Source organism: Hemicordylus capensis, chromosome 1 (genome assembly GCF_027244095.1).
Source record: "Hemicordylus capensis ecotype Gifberg chromosome 1, rHemCap1.1.pri, whole genome shotgun sequence".
Lineage (NCBI taxonomy): Eukaryota > Metazoa > Chordata > Lepidosauria > Squamata > Cordylidae > Hemicordylus > Hemicordylus capensis.
The window spans coordinates 187,954,042-187,973,567 of record NC_069657.1 but is presented as its reverse complement, the minus strand read 5'-3'; the positions used below and the strand labels follow the sequence as shown (position 1 = coordinate 187,973,567).

Here is a 19,526-nt window from a genome sequence, read left to right as displayed (position 1 = left end):
CTTACTGTATGGATTGCTACCATCAATTGTATCCATATCCCTACAGGAGGCTTCTAGGAAAATGGAGCAGAAGCACAGAGACTCGTAACATAAGCCCTAACATCTCTACTTACTTTATGTACCATGCTTGCCACAGGTTATGGCCACTTATTCATGGAGGATCCCCTAGGCAGGAGAAATTCACATACAACTGGTGCACTCAAGCCCAGTTCAGATACGCCTGAGTGCCTATTATCTTTATATGATGGGAAAGCAGTTCCAGCCCTACCACTCGGCAGAGCGAGGCAGTCTGTCTCAGGCAGCAGATTTGGGGTGTCCATAAAGGTCACCAAGTTGACGATTATTTAGGTTTTTATTGTATTTTATCACCATGAAGGACGCTATTTGGATTTTTTACCTCATGAACAAAATGTCTTGGATCATCCCCATATAGGAGTGAACATGCACCTGTAGCAATGCATATAATATAATGAGGTCGTGCACACCATTTTTGCTGGGCGAGGACGATGCAGGAGGAAGGAAAGACTGACTATCTTCCCTCCAGACAATCAATCATCTTTTGTGTGGCGTGTAGTTTGTATGCTCACATGATCTGCGCAGATCTCTGGAGTCTGGGAAAATGAGGCCAAATCTACCTGTTTCGGGAGATTTGTAGACAAAACAAATCACCCCTGTTCTAGCTGGCCAGATTCTGGCACAAAACAAATCAGGGGTGATTCAACTTGGGTACAAATTGAAAGTATTCAAATTTGCTCCAGCTGTACGGACACATAAGGATGTCCAAATGGTGTGGTGTGTGATGATGTCATCCACTCCAATTCAAGATGGCGGCCGCATGAACTTCTGAGGCGCAAGTGGGCTAATTTGTGGACTGCCTAACCCATTTGAACCAAATTGGTTACAGATGCAGTGAGTGACACATAGGGACACTTCAATGGCGTAGTTTGTGATGATGTCATCCATACCAATTCAAGATGGCAGATGCATAAACTTTTGAGTTGCAAGTGGGCTAACCTGTGAACCGCTTAACTGATTTCAACCAAATTTGCTACAGTGTTAGGGACACATAGAGACACCTCAGAGGCATAGATTGTGACAATGTCATCCAACCCAATTCAAGATGGTGGACACATAAACGTTTGAGTCACAAGTGCACTAATTTGTGGACGGTCTAACCGATTTGAACCAAATTTGCTACATTTGCTATGTATGGACACATAGAGATTCCCCAGTGGTGTAGTTTGTTATGGTGTCATCCACCATGATTCAAGATGGTGAACATGTGAACTTTTAAGCCGCAAGTGCACTAACTTGAGGACTGTCTAACCGATTTGAACTAAATTTGGTACATTTGTAGTGAGTGGCACACAGGGACACCTCAATGGTGTAGTTTGTAATGATGACATCCACCCCGATCCAAGATGGCGGATGCATGAACACTTGAGGTGCAAGAGATCTAACTTGTGGACCTTGATTTGAACCAAATTTAGCCCAGTTATACAGACGGTGAAAGGAAAGTAGGCTAATAATTCTTACTAGAACAACTTGTTTTATAGTGCTTAACCTTTCTATGCATATTGTCAGTTTTGGCAAGTAACCTCCCACTGCTTCAGAGAGTTCCTTGCAAACCACCACAACATTTTGTTTTTCCTTTCTTATTCTTCTCTCCTGTCCCCTCCCAATTGTGTCCAAGAGTTTATACTGATAACTTACTTACTTACTATGAATATTTATATACCGCTCCTCAACAACATTCTCAAAGCGGTTTACATAGAAAAATAAATAAGATGGTCCCCTGTCCCCAAAGGGCTCACAATCTAAATAGAAACATAAGGTAGACACCAACAGCCACTGGAGGGATGCTGTGCTGGAGTTGGATAGGGCCAGTTGCTCTCCCCCTGCTAAATATAAGAGTATCACCACTTTAAAAGGTGTTTCTTTGCTCAGTTAGCAGGGGTTTGAGCAACATCAAAAGTAGTACATGCCTAATATTGCTTCTCATTTTTCATATGCTTTAAGAATGAATTTCAAATAAATGTAGGCTTTTTTTTTACCAACTTGCTTTCTAGCTTATAGAACAGAATTATAGAATTTTTAATAGTTGATTAGAGAGGACACTGAATTATAATGACCATTTCTACACTGTTATAAAATATTAAAGAAGTTTCAGGTCCCTCCCTCCCCTGCCCTCGGCCCTCTATGTTGGTTCTCATTTTTCTTCTATAATAAAATTTCATACAAATAGATAGATAGATAGATAGATAGATAGATAGATAGATAGATAGATAGTTATCTTTCTGGCTAATATCCTGCACATTCCTCCTCTTTCTTTGACAGTGGCTATATTGCCACTCTATCATACTTCTCAAGCACACCATGAGAATGCCTGCTTATAATTCACAGTGGGATGTGAAAGCTGAAATTGATTTGGCGCTAGAGTGGGTATCTGTGGTGTGTAATTTATAACAGAACCTGCCTACATCAACTTCTCTGTAAATCTTCATTTTCTACATTTCCAGAAAATGGTCCACATTTTGGAATCTTTTCTCTGTCTTTACAGATTTTGTCACCAATTGGCAAAGATGGATAGATATCTACAAAGGAACCATGATTATGTGTGTCAAGCATGATGAAAAAGCATACGTTTGCCAAAGACTCACAGATTTGGAACTTCTAAGTAACGAAGCACTTTCATATACTAATTTTTATCTATAAGGATGAAACATAGACCATAGAGATTAAGGATTTGATTTAAATGAAGCTCTGTATAGTCAGTTTAGTTAAAAGCCTGAACATGCAATCTGTCTCTCTCTTTTGTAATAATTTCAGTGAAACAGGATCTCACATTGCCATTGATCTTAGAAGCAAAACACATGTGACAAACACATTCATGGAACAAAGCTGTGACTTTAAAAAATAAAATGAAATGAAAAGCAGCCTCAGGAGGCTGTGATAAGCAGAACAGTGTGATGCTTTTCCACCAGCCATTTCTTTGCTTGAAATTGCCCCCGAGCCCTGACTGGGGTTTCCCTTATTCCAAGCTTTCCCCACCCCAAAGTGCTTCAGCTCTCTGCCCAGCCTCTCCATTTCAGCCTCTCCCAAACTCAGTCTGTTCTTTTGACACACGCAGAAGCTGCCTGAAATGACTGTTTCCTTTCACTGACTCTCACACCACCCCTTTCCATCAGGGGGACAAAACACACCTTTTTACAAGACTCTTTTGACTTCCCACCTCCAAGATGATCTCTCAACCATTAGCTCGCCTTAAGAAATATCACCTGGTGCCTTGCTTCAAATTTGCAAAATTAAGAAATTGTGTTGCTATGAATATCAGCAAAATTTAGAATTGTCACTAACTGGGGGGAAAGAAGACCACCAGGAATAAGAGAATAGTTTCCTCTAGATAGATAGATATAGATATAGATATAGATATAGATATAGATATAGATATAGATATAGATATAGATATAGATACACACACACATAAATATGGAAGATCTTAATACAGGACAAATTATCATCAGAAATTAAAGCCTCATTGAATGTGAGTTATAAAAATTATTTTTAAAGAAAGGTGGATTCCTTTTCTCAGTTTTCCCCCCAGTAAATCTAAGTCTACTTTAACCACTTTTTTCCAGAGTGGTAAAGATGGTATTTATTATGTGAAATATTGAAGTTTAAAATAACATGGATATTTTATGTTTCCCTTTTTGACATTAATAATACTGAATTTTGTTTGTAAATAATACCACTGGGATTATTTTGGTCTTTTTCTGCCACAGCCTTTCAATTTCAATTTGTAGATCTTTGTATTTTGTTATTTTTTTCTATTTCTTTTTCTTCTATTCTGCTATCCCCTAGTAGTAGTACATACACCTGTACAGACATAATGTCTGAATAGCATTTTTGACTGCCTGCAATGCTGTTCTTGAGACAACTACTTACATACATTTGGGGATGGGTGTAAGTTTGGGGCAATCATAAATTCATTGAGCAGCATACTGACCAGTGCTTCACCAGTCCAAAACTCTCTGCTCAGTTTCATTGAATTCCTTCCTCCCAGTTACTGATGCCACATTACACATAGATGCCAAGGGTCCCTCAACCGACCATCAGAAATGGCATTACCAGTTATCCTGTAGGCAAGCATTCAGCTATGAGGAGGCTGGGGAAAGGGCTCCTGCTTGTGCCACACCACTCTGGATGTTAGCCGGTGTATCTCACACAAATTTTTATGAAACTAAAGTTTAAAAAACGTCTGTTTGGGCCTGTAAAACTCAACAGGTTGGGCCTGTAAAATCCACAATTTCTTACTTTTCACATATTATCTATAAGTAACTGAAATATGGACACAACAGTGAGCTACAGCTATTACTAGTATTGTTTTTTAAAATTAAAATAATACTTTTAAAAACAAAATACACATATTATAATATACTAGTGGCCTGTGCACAGAGCATCTGCGCCTCTAGTTGGGCCCAGCCGCCCGCCCCGCCCCGCCCCCCGCCCCGCCCACGCCAGCATGCCCGGCTTTCTGGCTGGTCGACCAGCCGCTCCCCCCACCCCCCGGCTGTCCCCACAGGGCCGGGCCATTCAGCCGCCGCTTCCCCCATGCGGCTGGGCCAGGGCCTGCTGCTGCCATCTCACCCCGGCGGGTCAGGGCCAGGCCATCCAGTTGCTGCCACCCACCTCCTCCTCCCAGCCGGCTGGCAGGGCTTTTCCCACCATCCGCCCTCCTCTTCCAGCTGGTGGGACTTTCCCCACCAGCCCTCCACCTCCACCTCCTGGCCACCGCCATTATTTCTCTCAGCTTCAATGCTTGAACTCTTGCGCACTCTAGAGCATCTGTGCGCTAGTACTTGATTGCTCCCCTCACCCCCTGCCACAGCCCCCCCCTCACCTCAGAGATCTCCCCACCCTCACCTGAACTGTACTCCTGCTCCTCCTCCTTCATCCTGTTGCTTTCATCCCCCTCACCCCTCTTGGTCGTGGCTGCAGCATTGCTGCCGCCTATTCATCAAGCTGCAGCCCCAGAGGCCTCCCCACCCTCACCCAAGCCCTGCTCCTCCCCACAGGAGCAGCAGCAGTTCCTCGCTGTTCCTCGCTGCTGCTGCCATGGCCACTCATTCCCCTGAGGCCACTGACAGGGCCCGTCCCTTGCCTGCCTGCCTCCCTCTGACAATGACTTCGGTAGCCCCAAACAGCAGCAGTGGTTGACTGGGCCCTTCCTTGCTGCCAGTGCTGCCATGGCTGCTCATTCCCCACAGGCTACTGACAGAACATCTTCCGACCAGTAACAGTTGCATTCCAATTGACCTTAACCATCACTGGCTCCTCCCCCTTATCTGCGTATGGAATCCCTACTGCCCAATCAGGTGCTTCAATGGGGGCATGGCTTGCCACATCACCACGCACCCCCCTGGTCCATCTACAGGAATTATAGACTAGCTGAACCTGCACAGAGCATCTGTGCCCTCTTTGGGGCTGGCAGTTCCCCTCTCCCCACCACCTTCTGCCTCAGTCTCTCCTGCCCTCCCTCCCACCTTCTGTGCCAGTCTCTCCTGCCCTACCCCTGCCTTCTGCACCAGTCTCTCCTACCCTCCTCCCTCCTGACCTAGTCTCCCTCCCAGTCTCCCTCCTGCCCTCCCTCCCGCCTTCTGCCCCAGTCTCTCAGGCTCTACCCTCGCCTTCTGCCCCAGTCTCTCTTGCACTCCATCTCGCCTTATGCCCCAGTCTCTCCTGCCCTCCCTCCCACCTTCTGCCCAGTCTTCCCTGCCCTCCCACCTGCCTTCTGTGCCAGTCTCTCCTGCCCTCCCTCCCACCTTCCACCCCAGTCTCTCCTGCCCTCCCTCTTGCCTTCTGCCCCAGTCTCTTCTGCCCTCCCTTGCTTTCTGCACCAGTCTCTCCTGCCCTCCCTCCTGCCTTCTGCCCCAGTCTCTCCTGCCCTCCCTCCTGCCTTCTGCCCCCGTCTCTCCGGCCCTCCCTCCTGCCTTCTGCCCCAGTCTCTCCTGCTCTCCCTCCCGCCTTCTGCCTCAGACTGGATTCAGCTAATCATATGACATCTGTGGTTACACATCACTGCTATGGACATGACAGATCCTCATTATGCTTAAGTCATATTTAGAGCATCTGGTATTATTTGTAAAGAATACTTTTCATGGTATTGCTATATTATAATGTGGACTGGTGCTAGTGACTTGTGATCAGCAATGCAGCTGGCAGGAATATATCCAGTTTCCTTTCCAATAATGCAGTCCAGTTTGCTGGAAAAGATCCTCCTTTTTGCTGAATGATCAATGGAAGCAGATGGGACTGGCATATGAATCATACAAAATCCATCTCTCTACAACCTGCCAAGTAATGAATGCTGTTTTAACTGCTGTGGCACAAACAATTGATTGGGTTGCTTGGCTGCAACTCACCTATGAGGAAGCATCCACATTTCATATACTGTTTTTATTTTCCAATGTTCAGCTGCAGGAATGTTTCACATATTGATTGGAATGAAGACAGAGAGGCAGGTTTTTCTGTACTTTCCCTTTCTTCCTTGAACTGATATTGGACAGCCCAATCCTGTATGTTTTTTCTCAGAAATGAGCCTTCTTGAATTCAATGGGGGGTGTTCCAAGTAAATGTACATCTGGGCCTGATGTCAGAGGCATCTCTTGGGGTGCACAGATCAGCAAGGAAGTTCCCCATTGACCAGTCCCCTAAATTGCTGCTTAAACATTTTTAATTATAGGTAAGGAGGAAGAGCAGGAGGGGGCAGCTAAAGAACTGAGTCAGATAGAGGTGATGGGAGATGACATTCTAACAAAGTTTTTCACTCTTGAGAAAACATAGCAATCATGGGATAAGAGGACAGGTTCATGTGTGGATCAGTATCTGGTTGAAGGACAGGAATCAGAGGGTAGGTATGGACAGTTCTCTAAATGGAGGCAAGTCAGAAGTGGGGTCCTCCAGGGATCTGTACTGGGACCAGTGCTCTTTAACTTGTTCATAAATTATCTAGAAGTTGGGGTAAGCAGAGAAGTGGCTAAATTCGCAGACGACACTAAACTGTTTAGGGTAGTGAAATCCAAAGCAGATTGTGAAGAGCTCCAAAAGGATCTCTCCAAACTGGTTGAATGGATGACAAATGGCAGATGTGGTTCAATGTAAACAAATGTAAAGTGATGCATATTGGGGCAAAAAAAACCCAACTTCACATATACACTTATGGGATCTGAGCTGTCCATGACTGGCCAGAACACAGATCTTGGGGTCACAGTGGAAAACTCATTAATCGTGTCGTGTCAGTGGCACTTTGCCACCATTGCCACCACTCCCCCTGCCCACTGCTGCTTGTGGCACCTTGCTGTCATTGCCACCGTTGCTGCTGCTCCTCTCACTCGCTGCTGTTCTTCCTGCTTACTGCCCCACCACTGCTTGCAGCTGCTTTGCACCATTGCCACCATTGCTGCCACTCCTTCTGCCAGCCCCACTGCTTGCAGAGCCTTGCCACCATTGCCGCCGTTGTTGCTGCTCTTCCTGCCTGCTACCCCGCTGCCACTTGTGCTGTTTTGCTGCCATCACCACAGTTTCTGCTACTCCTCCTGCCCAGCGTCTCAGCGCTGCTTGTGGAGCTTTGCCGCCATTGCCACCACTGCTCCTGCCTGCCGCCTGCCGTTGCTTGCAGATCCTGGCTGCCATGCCTCTCTCCCGCTGTCCTGCTGCCACTTCCAGTGCCTTGCCACCATTGCTGCTGCTCCTCTCACCCACTGTTCTGCTGCTTACAGCACCTTGCTGCCCCCCTCCCCAAAAGTTAAAAAAATGTGCAGAACCTTTCACATCACAGACACACACACCAAATTGTATGTGGGGAGGGTGGGTCCCAATGTTCATCATTTATTGAACACCCCGCCCCCTACACACACTGACCTTGCCACACCATTGGTTTAACAATTGTTATGGAGCTGTGAATAATAATAATAATAATAATAATAATAATAATAATAATAATAAGAAGAAGAAGAAGAAGAAGAAGAAGAAGAAGAAGAAGAAGAAGAAGTTATTAATTCATGTACTACTATGTGCAAAGGAGAGAGTGTATAGTTCACTTGTGTATATGTACACAGTTTTTTCATTTGCTTGGAAGGGAGAAATGGGAAGGGGAAGATAGAACGGAATATGACTTAGGAAGTAATTGTGGGGTTGGACCTCTGTGCAGGTGGATCCTCCTGTAACGTGCACAGACACACACACACACACACACGGTCGCAGAAATTCCTGCCGTCCCCCGCCCACCCCAGCAATAGTGTACTTTCCATAGTAGTTGAACTGGTCGCCACTCCAGGTGAAGTCCAGCCCACGCTGGTGCTGCGCCTTGTGCCATTTCGGCACCCCGCCCCATTTAGTGGAGTATAAGCTATCATGGGAGGAGAAATGGGTGGAGACAAGAGAGAGTTGCTGGGGAAAGAGGCGGGGAGGGAAATGAATTCGTTGTATTTCTTGGCAGAAACCTCAACTGTGCATGGAGCAAGGACAAAAGGTGGCGGGGGAGGCAAAGAGAAGGAGTCCATGTGCACGGCCTGTAGGGACTCCGGCTGGCGTCTAAGACACTTTCTTCCACAGTGAGACAAACCACAAAGACTCTTCAAAAGACAGAATAGATTTATACAGGTAGTCCTCAAGAATGTCTGGAAGTCCAGGGGAAGGAAGGGGTTTGCGGGGGGCGGCGATTGTTCCTTCCCTAAACGGCACCCTTATGTTTGAAATTGTCAGAAAGGCACAGCCCCAAGGGCGGCATGTTCCACGTTTCGCCTTCTGGATGGAGCCCGTCGCTTTGGCGTGTGGAGAGCATGCAAGACATGGTGGGCACGACGAGCTTCCATTCGCCTCCCCTCAGGAAGACGTGCCTTCGCAGGGTGGGATTACTCAATGTCCTTCTCTCTAGCAGGGGCTGTAGGGAAGCGCCTCCCTCCTAGCTCAGGGAGGAACGGGTGGGGGGTGGGGCAGCTTGTTTCCCTTGCTACAGTACCCAGCAGTCCCAGAGAAACAGCTGCTTTCCCCCAGGATCTCTCTCTCTCTCTCTCTCTCTCTGCGTTGTTCTCCTGCCAACTCCACAGGAGAGCGCGTTTCTTGTCAGGCGCTTTTCAGCTCTGCGGAGATGGGTTGTGTGAAGTTCCTCCAACTCCTCGCCTGCTCCGTGCTGCTTGTTTGCTCCAGTTCGGCTGAAGAGGAGGAGGAGGAGGAGGAGGTGGTGGCAGGTTTGACGCAGGACCAAGTGGCCCACTTTTTGAGTAAGTCAGCTGGATAGTTTTTGTTGTAAAAGTGCAGCTGCTTTGGACAGCGTTGAATGCAATGTCACTCCTTGAGCGCTCTCGCAAGCCTAGCCCCCTTTCTTCTTTCATCTGGTGCTCGGGTCTGTTTTCATTTCATCCCCTTCTGCCTATTATCTGATCATAATGAATCAATCGGAGAGCTCCCCGCCTTCAGCCTCTAGCGGGTGGATGCTGCACACTGACAAACGTGTGCCTGCAGCCGAGGTTTTCTGACTCTGATTCCCTTGGTCATTTCCTACTCTTCAGTCGTCACGTCAGTTTATTATGCAGTTTATTATACATGGGCGGGTATCTCCTCAGGAGTTGCAGGAAATCATAACGTATTTCCCTTACATAGTAGGCCTGTTACATGGAAATTGCATTTTCTTTGAATTTCTTTGAATATCGTGACAATGGAAAATATAACTCACCCCCATCCCGCCCTGCTAGTGCAATGTGTCCTCCTGGGTAGCAAAAGAGTCAAGGGCACCTATTGGCTAGCACTTGTGTCATTAAGTGACATATTCTCCCAATATTTTAGCAACATGTCTTTGAAAACTGAAATATTTTTGAATTTAAAAATGGATCTTTCTGTTAGAGGATCTGCATTCTAACAGGAATATTTGCTTTTAAAATGTGTTTTTTAAAAAGCACCAAACAAACCTGGAAAGCATTCCTCTTTCCCTGCAACAATCCCTGCCATTTTGTAAATTTGCCTCTTTCCTTCCAGAGCAGACATCAGTTAAGATTTTCTAGGCAGCAAACTGACAATCACACCCCCACTACCCTCCCTCAAGTCAAGGCTGCTCTCACAGCCATTGCATGGGAACTGGATAGCTCTATTTTTCACTCTAAGATATCAGGTTTTTGTGTCATCTGGAAAGGTCACAACATCATAAATCCCAACTACTCTATCCTTCCATGTAGATTAGGAATAATCTTAAAGCTACTCATATAAAATCCTTCCATTGCCTGTTTGTTCTGCCCGGCTTCTAGAAATAAGGCTTTCTTTGTGACAAATTCCAGGCTTGGAGAAGTGGAATTGGGCTATATCTCAATCTCAAGAAGGCAGATCTGGCCACAGTTACCCATGATTTAGTCACATTGTGGCTGGATTACTGCAATGTGCTTTACGCAGAGCTGCCCTTGAAGAATATTCAGAAACTTCACTTGGTGCAGAATGCAGCTGCCAGGGTTCTCTTTGCAATTGCTCATTCATAGCATATTACACCTATTCTGAAAGAGCTGCATTGGCTGCCAATTTGTTTCTGGATTCAATTCAAGGTGCTGGTTATTATCTTTAGAGCCCCTAACGGTTTGGGCCCTGGATCCCTGAACGACTGCCTGCTCCCATGGGTTTCTGCCCATCCATCAAGGTTGCCAGGAGGGCCTTTGCTCTGTGTGCCACGGAGAGAGGCTAAATGGTTATGCATGCAGGACAGGGCCTCCTCTGACTTGGAGTCAGTCCATTTGCAGGTGTTTCACAGCTTAGTGTTTTCACTGGTTTGTATTGGTTTTTACTGCAAGAAAGACAGCTGATATGTTTCAAAATGTATGAGGAACCCCGATTCAAATGCAAGATCAGCTGAATATGAACAGAGGTGGCCTTAAAAAAACCACACTAGATGAGACAGTTTTGTTGTGAATATGAATAAGAAAAGAGTTTTAGAACACATGGGTGCACTAAGTGTTCTATGTTCTTTTTGTTCTAGAAAAGGGGATCTTTCTTATCCAAAGTGAAGACCTCAACAAATGCATTAAAGCTGACACATCCTCCATGCTTACTCTTGAAGACTGCACTCAATTTTCCACAAACATGTTGTGGAAATGGGGCTCTAAACAGCACCTTTTCAACATAGGCAGAAGCACTTGTCTAGGGCTAAATATCAGTAATGAAGAGCAGCCATTAATCTTGGCTGAATGTGATTCAGTTCAGCATTTGCTATGGTGGAAGTGCCATGGGAAGATGTTGGTTGGTGCATCGCAGTACAAACTAGCAGTTGAAAATGACAAATTTATTGCAGCAAAAAGAGCTTCTGACTACAGGTGGAAACATTTCATGTCTTATGGTGGAGATCTTTGCGAACATGCCTTTAAAGGTAAAATAAATATCTGTTTTCTGTCTGTGTTTCCATTATTGTTGGCTGACACCATATCATGTCCTTTCTATATTATATGACAAGACATGTTAAAAGTGCCTTTTGCTACTGTCTCCAACTACACATTTTTGATAGAAGATGGGTTCTGACCACCATAAATTTGAATGTCTTTCAGTGAGGATGTCACTTTGGCCTTCTATAGAGACATTCCACTCTTGGAAGCATAATTAAAGAATGGTGACTCTTTGGAATTTTTGGCCTACTGATTAAATCCTGTATAAATAAGGAACTTATAAGTAGCCTTGTACTTTTAACATTTAAGGACAGGGACTAATCCACAAATGTTCTATTAGACTCTTCTGTCTCTCCGGCCACACCTTAGCACACAGGACTCAGAGTGCCAAATCCAAATGGAAAAAGATAGTTACTGTTAAAGAGCTTGGAGGGGAGATTTCACAGGGTTCTGTGGGCTCCAGGAGTTGGAATCAACTTGACAGCACACTTTTACTTTACTTTATCCCAAGTACAGCAGAAGAGCACTGGTAAGAAGAGCACTCCTGATTAATATTTTCTGGAGACATAGAGTTATAGTTCTAAATAAAAAAGCTTATTTAGGAAATCCATCAGGGAGATAGATTAAGGCCTACATGCCTTGCTGCTAGCTACATACAGGCAGAGGAGAACAGAGGGAGAAGAAGGGTGTATTTCTCTCCACATGAGATAATTAAACCTTAGACTATCAGTCTACCAAAGGGGAAGTAGAGTAGAGAAAGCGTAGTCAGAGAGGGGATTCCCTTGCTCACGATCTCTACCGCTAGTGCCCTAGTGGTCGTTAGGGTCACTGGTGCGTTGATGTCATCAGGAACTGCATCTCCAACAGTTACCATGACATAGTGCTACTGCCAGTGCACTGGGATGTGGAAAGCCCAGCTGTGGTTCCATGATAGCAGCATATGTCTCTTGGGTTGGATGGGGATTGTGTGTGAGGAGAGGACGAAATAATTACGCCAGCGTAATATATCTTTGAATTTTCAATATCTTTTTGTGGACTGGGCCTATAATTGGTATAAATATCAATTCACCTCAACTAACACCCACCTTGTTGAGTTATTTCAGCATCACTTCCCATGTCACTATTTTTAATCACAAGGGGCTTCTGCAACTCATTTTCATACCAAAAGTGTGATACGTGCATCTGCTTGTAGGTCAGAATTGCAGGTTGTGTCAGTGTTCTGGGAATGGCTCATTATTCCTATGCCTGATTTGCAAGATGACATGTTTATTTTCTGTTATTATTTTATTCACAAGAATGACTTGCAGGAGGACTCCCATAGGCACTCTTATGGTAGCACATGACTGGCTTTTAAGCAAAAACATGAATCAACTGTTCTTACATGAGTTTAGGACTTGTAGAAGCACTACCATAGTTATGAGAATGCTGTAATCCCATGGTTTGTCATGAAGATAATTTGCAAGGGATTTTAATTTCTCTCTAGTTTAAGTGTGACTTTTTCTTTTTCTTTTTTTTTTAGATATCAGTTCAGCTAGAAAGCAGTTGTGGTGCTTCTAAAATATCATTTAGTATGCTAATTTCAAAGGAATCCCACAGTCATCAAATTTCCATGTTGTGTTTCTATTCTTCAGTCGAGATATTTTTACATGACAATGATCCTGATGCTTGTGTGAAGCCGGGAAATCTGCATTTGCAATCACAAACCTATTTATGAATTGATGATTACATGCACATTGTTATGTTCAGTGATTCTATGCACACCACATGTCCTGACATTCCTGAAAGACATAATATCATACTGCGTGGGAGAAGGCAATGGTAAACCACTCCTGTATTCTGCCAAGGAAACCACATGGCTCTGTGACTGCCGGAGTCACCGACTCAACAGCACAACCTTTCCTTTCCTTTCCTCTAGGGTGCAGCCATTAATCTGCAATGCATTTTGTAGTATTTCCTTATTATAGTATTATAGGAAAGACTGTAATCCCTAATTTTCCATTACATTTATCATTATATGCCATATTATAAGTTTAAATATATAAAAATAAATGTGGCATATATAACACATAGTATAGTATAGTATAGTATAGTATAGTATAGTATATTACATTTTATATGTGTGTGTGTGTGTGTGTGTGTGTATATATATATATATATATACACAAAAAGGAAAAATTTGATATGGAAATAGTGCAAAAATACTATTTAACTTTTTTTACCAGAATTAAAATGGTTAGCTTGGAAGGCTGAATGCTTATGACATCCCCTCTCAAGGACAAAGGTTTGGATTTGGTGGCTTATAGAGTCCTTTCTAACTATTAAAGAGACTTTGCAATGATATATTTTAAAATGTGTGCTTTTGCAAAATAAATATATGTGGATGCACTATGATAAGTGCAAATGTAGAAGTACCATCTTTGCATATTTGTTTATTTCTCAGTGTAAACCTCCCTGAGCCATTTTTGGAAAGGCGGTATAGAAATCGAATGAATAATAATAATAATAATAATATCCAAAACAGAAAGCTAGAATTGCTCTGAAAATATTTGGTCTTCCTACCATTATGAATAGGGGCAGCATAAATGTATGGAAACTATGATGCTGGTAAGCCTGACATATTTTATAATAGCAAGGAAAATATGACATTTCAATTTTTCTTATAAGGGAGTGAAATCCTTGACTTTTTGGAGCAGTAATGTTCAATGTATGGCTGTCTTAATGTTATGGATTTAAATGGTATTGAGTAATGCAAAGTTAACTATAACAGATTAATATTTATGATGCAGCCATATTCATCCCTCTATGATATAATAAAAATAACTGAAAGCTAAAATTATGTATAGAAGCTCACAAACTGGGAAGTGTTTATGTTAGTGATCTTCACTATTTTTCAAGGAGCCACTTTGGCAAAAAACAACCAAACAAGAAAACCTTCAGTGTGAGAGCCATTTGCTGGCCTCTGCATAGTGCTGTGCTTTTCTCAGTGCTGGAAGGGCCATTTAAGAGAGAGAGAGCCCTCTCTTAGGAGCTCTATAGGGAAAGTGCTGGGAAGGGCTACACTTGCATGCCTTCTAGTATGGTGCGGAGGCTCGGTTTCCCCTAAAAGAGCCCACTGGCACTGGGCAAAGGACATCACTGCATGGTGGAAAGGGTCACTTCTACATAGTGCCAGGGGAAGCTTTGACTGGAGTTTCACACAGGCCCAGCAAACCATTAGCTTCCAGGCCTTACAATGAAGAACACTGGCTTATATTGTTGACTCCTATAACAGTCCTAAGTATCAAATTCTAAAAACATATTTTAGAGTCTGTACACCTAATGGCGCAGCAGGGTAGTAACTTGCCTAAGGAGCAAGAGGTTGCTGGTTCGAATCCCTGCTGATATGTTTCCTAGACTATGGGAAACACCTATATCGGGCAGCAGCAATATAGGAAAGTGCTGAAAGGCATCATCTCATACTGTGCGGGAGATGCCCGTGGTAAACCCCTCCTGTATTCTACCAAGGAAAACCACAGGGCTCTGTGGTCGCCAGGAGTCAACACGGACTCGATGGCACAACTTTACTTACTGTTGATTTCAAAGGAACATCCTTCCATGTAAATGTGTTTTGTACTGCAACCTGTCATAGGATTGTTGCAATAACCAGAGAAAATTTTTTTTAAAGACTAGAGTTTTTTTCTGTTTTCTTTCCAAGTGATTTATCTTCAATATTTTATATCATGCAGAAACATATACCCTATTGGGAAATTCCCTTGGTCTACCTTGTGTTTTTCCATTTAAATACAACAACAAATGGCACTATGAATGTATTAGAGATTACAGAGAAGATGGATATCCCTGGTGTGCCACAACAAGCCAGTATGAGCAAGATGAAAAATGGGGACTTTGTCCAAATTCTGGTATGTGATGCTGTTCTCTAACAGAGTTAACAAATAATAACTTACCAGTCAGGCTAGTCAAGTCTTAATCCTATATTTCAGCAAGCCCCTTGCCTTATACTCTCAGGAGGTCAAACCAAGCTATTTTGCCAGTATTCTTCTGCTTTTCCTCTCTAGTTCTCCACTTTCACACAGATGGTACCAGAGTACGTTCAAGTGTAATCCAGCCAATGTTGAGCACTTGCACATCTCATTGATTGCAATGGAAAACAGCTAAGCAATTATACTTACACTGAAATTATACTGAGATTAAGTATACTTTCAAGTGTTGGATTGTGCCCTTTGTTTTTACTGATTATGGTAATTTTGATTGTTAACACAAAAAGAGAGATGGGCTTCTACATGCTCACCTCATTAAAATACACACTATAATCTACCTGAAAATATATACATTGACTCATCTCCCAAAGTGATCATATTCTCCCCAATAATACGTAAAAATCTTGACAACATACAGAAAGATTGCTAATGTATTAGACTTGTTATTTTCCTTAGTATTGTGCATGCTAGGAGGACTGTGTTGTTTAGTTTTGTTTTGTTTGTAACCTCTACAGTGCCTGTAGTTTTTGGGAGTGGAAGCTGTAGCTGTTGGGTGGAGCATCTGAAGATCCGGATTGTAAAACATAAATAGCATTTTTCCTGCTACCAACACAGCACCTTCCTAAACTGTTTCCATCATTACATAAGCATAACAATGATCCACATCTCAGTTTCAAATATCTAGGACTATAGCCATCTAATTAGAAAGATTTCACTTTTGAAAGGGAACCCCCAGTTCTTCTTAAAATGAAACACTCTACATTCATGTTTTGTTTGCAGTGTGTAAAACAGCAGACATCTTGCCTCTTTCTAGGCAAGATATGGAAGGCTGAAAACATTTTAGGCAATTTTGGAAGCCTTGAAGTATAATCTAGGAAAATCACCACTATCTTTCACTAGTCTCTATTCTTTCTGAAATTGTATCAGTTGAGTTTGCTTATTTTCATACTTGCTTTCTAATCTGAGTTTGCTGTTGCAGTTGCCAACAGCATATAGGAATTCTCTGATGAGGAAAACAGAAATTATTGTTCAAAATGCATCTCTATATCCTTTTCATTTCTTTTTTCTTTTTTTCTTTTCTTTACTTGATTAAAGTGTCTGTTAATCTATGGGTATCAGACTAATAACTGGACAGTGAGAAAAAGAGATGTAAGTGTTTTGGTGGATTCTACTCACTGATTCATGTCACTGTTTGTTTCATTGTTAAACTTGTATTACTCATTGACATTATCAAGACATGACTAGTTCACTCTTATGTGTGAAGATAGTTTTTCCTTTTCCTTTTAAACTTCAGATTGCATCCTATTTCCTGATGTAGTTTTGACACCAGAACACTGAAAATGAATTCATAATCATATCATCTTAGCATTTCCATTTGTTCATTTGGTGTTAATTAAGCTAGATTGTTATGCTAGAGTGTTATCTTCCTTAATTGCTTTGTAATATCATGCTGTTTAACTGATTTTTTTCCCCTTCACACAGAAGCTGGCTGTGACATTTTTTGGAAGAAGAATGCTGACACTCAGATTTGTTACCAATTCAATCTTTTTTCTGTTCTCCCTTGGAATGAGGCACATGTTGCATGTCAGGGACAAGGAGCAGATTTGCTAAGCATCACAGATACCACAGAACAGAAGTACATTGGTGATCTAAGTGGTAAGTTGAACACAACCTTCCATTTAACTCTGTCACTGGCTTGAAGAGCAGATCTGTCTGTTGCATCAGAACTACACAAAACCCATTCTAATCCTAACTGATGGCTGGCTCACAAGGAGGTCTAATATATGCATTTCTCAAACTTTCCCTCTAAAATAATTCTGCCTTTCAGCATCTACCCTGCAACCCAGCCGATGTGGCAAGTGAGTGCACAGCAATCTTTGGGTACAGCTAAATACATGCAGTCTGGCACTGTGCTGGTGGATCCGTGGTTTTGTGATGAAAGGATATTAAAGATTTTTTCAGCATAAAGGTCTCTCTTCCCCTCAGTCCCATCTGATATCCACCTTGAGTTCTGTTCACTCATACACTTACCAGTGGAGTCCAGTTTAGGAAGAACTGTGGCTGTACTGACATTGATACTAGAGGAGAGCTAAGCACTGAATTCTCAGTTGTAGAGTTGTGTTGATCAGAGGGAGAATGAACTGCTCTCTCCAAATAGGAAAGTGGTCCATGTGAGGTTGGAAGGGCATGGAGTGTATGAAAAGGAGGTTGCAGCAGGACCAATGTGGCTACCCTTCGGCACATGTAGGGAGGAAAATAAACAATTTATTTCACTAAGGTCAGGTTCACACATAACATGGCCTCTCAGGATTGTGCAAGGTGCTGCAGCTCTGGCAATGTGCACCACCCCATGTTAGTTCCAGTGTATGTTTCCAGTGTAAATTCCAATATACCAAGATTAGTCTTGTTAGGTTAACTCACCAATCGCAGCATATCCTGCCCTACTTGTGGCAACGAACCCAACATCTCTCCCTCACTTCAAATCTAAGTTACAGTTGTCTGGCTCCCTGTAGCAAGCAGGGCAGCATATGCAGAGACTGGTGAGTTCGGCATACATGACCAATCTAGGCATATCGGAAACTACACTGGAAGTAGCTTGGAAGTATACTCCTGCGATTGTGGCACCTCTTGCAAACCTGAGATGCCACATTAAGGTCATACACACAACCATGAGAGGGGTGGGGAGTGTGGGCAGGGGGGGAAGACAGGGATGAACCTACCTGCCTCCTAGATCCCTGATGATAATCTCTTTGGTGCGCCATTGCGCACCCACATGCCATACAGTGCAGATCACTGGAGGCTGCGAAAACAAGTCCCAGCCTCCAGGAATCCCAAAATGCACCTTGTAAGCTGTGTGGTGCATTGAGGGATGTCCCCATGAGTCCAGTGCGCTAGGCACCCAACTCTCTGTGTGCTTGGGCTGCGTGCACACACAACCCTGTACTTGGCTAAGGTTATTGCACCCCCAGGCCCCAATGAAGACAGGACATCTTAGTTGGAGTAAATAAGGGACACTTTATTATTGTACAAGATAACAAACTTGCAATGAGGTCCCTAACTAATCAGAGTGCGGGTACTCTTCCCGTGTGGTGGCCCCTCCTAGTGAGAGTCATCCCACACCAGGGCAAAGGGCCGGGTCCTGATTTGGTCAGGCTCCATGTCCTGACCTCCTCTCACCACGAGGCTTCCCCTGCTGGGGGGTGGGTGGCCCGACCTACCCCAAACCCAAGCCGCCAAAGCTCTGAGCCAGTGAGTCGCACCCCCCCCCCCGAGTGGGGGCCATTTCCAGCCCTCCAGGCTGACCCACCCCCGAAGAGCTGTTCCTTGACCACCCTCACCCCAACTGGCCCTCCAGCCAAACACCAATACTAAATCTACCTACCCAACACCTGAACTCTCCTGCCAAGTGACCAGTTGTTCTACTTGGCCCCTTCAGGCGACTGGCTATCCCTCAATGAGCACTGGGAGGCTCGGTGGGTGCCCGGCTGCCGAAGGACTGACCAAGATGGTGGCTGCCGGGCAATTTCCCACCCCCTCTCAGGTTATTGATTGATTGATTGATTGATAAATTTATATACCGCCTTTCATTAAAACAATCTCAAGGTAGTTTACAGGAAAATTTAAAAACAAGATTGTAAAAAAGACACAATTAATCTTGTGGTCATGTATATGACCTTAATGTACAAACTTCTGGGGCAGGCAGCACCAGTATCAACCTTAATCCCGGCACTTCTCATGGGCAGCCAAACCCAGCCATGGCTGCCCAAGCCTGGGTTTCGCTGCTCATGTGAACAGCCTCATTGTGTGTGAACTAACAGCCTATGTGTTGATTGCTAAATTCCCATTTATGGTGTCTTTCTTCATTCTGTTTACTCTGTTCCATATAAAAGATTGAAAGCTCTGTGTGGTGGAACTAAAGGGAAGGAGGGAGAGAGAGAGAGCTCCCAATGATTCCCGCAACATTTGGCAATACTCTTTACAAATTGGTTGCCCTTTGTGCTCCTTGCACATAGTTGTGATGTACCCTTCTAGTTTGAGAACCCAAGACTTGTGTTAATAGATCGTCTTAACGTACAATCTTCTGTGGCAGGCAGCACTGTTATCCTACAGTTAAATTCTTTATCTACTCCCTTAT

The 19,526-nt window shown here is 43.7% G+C and overlaps 1 protein-coding gene across 1 annotated transcript in view; it reads left to right on the top strand.

The window, feature by feature from the left end:
- Nucleotides 1-8,453: 8,453 nt before the first annotated feature.
- PLA2R1 (phospholipase A2 receptor 1) overlaps nt 8,454-19,526 on the top strand; it is a 107,272-nt gene continuing 96,199 nt past the window's right edge. Inside the window, exons 1-6 of the mRNA XM_053299248.1 lie at nt 8,454-8,612; nt 8,764-8,906; nt 9,108-9,281; nt 11,015-11,401; nt 15,140-15,313; nt 16,874-17,047. Coding sequence (XP_053155223.1) covers nt 8,473-8,612; nt 8,764-8,906; nt 9,108-9,281; nt 11,015-11,401; nt 15,140-15,313; nt 16,874-17,047 — 1,192 coding nt within the window. The 5' untranslated portion in view covers nt 8,454-8,472. The remainder of the gene's footprint in view (nt 8,613-8,763; nt 8,907-9,107; nt 9,282-11,014; nt 11,402-15,139; nt 15,314-16,873; nt 17,048-19,526) is intronic.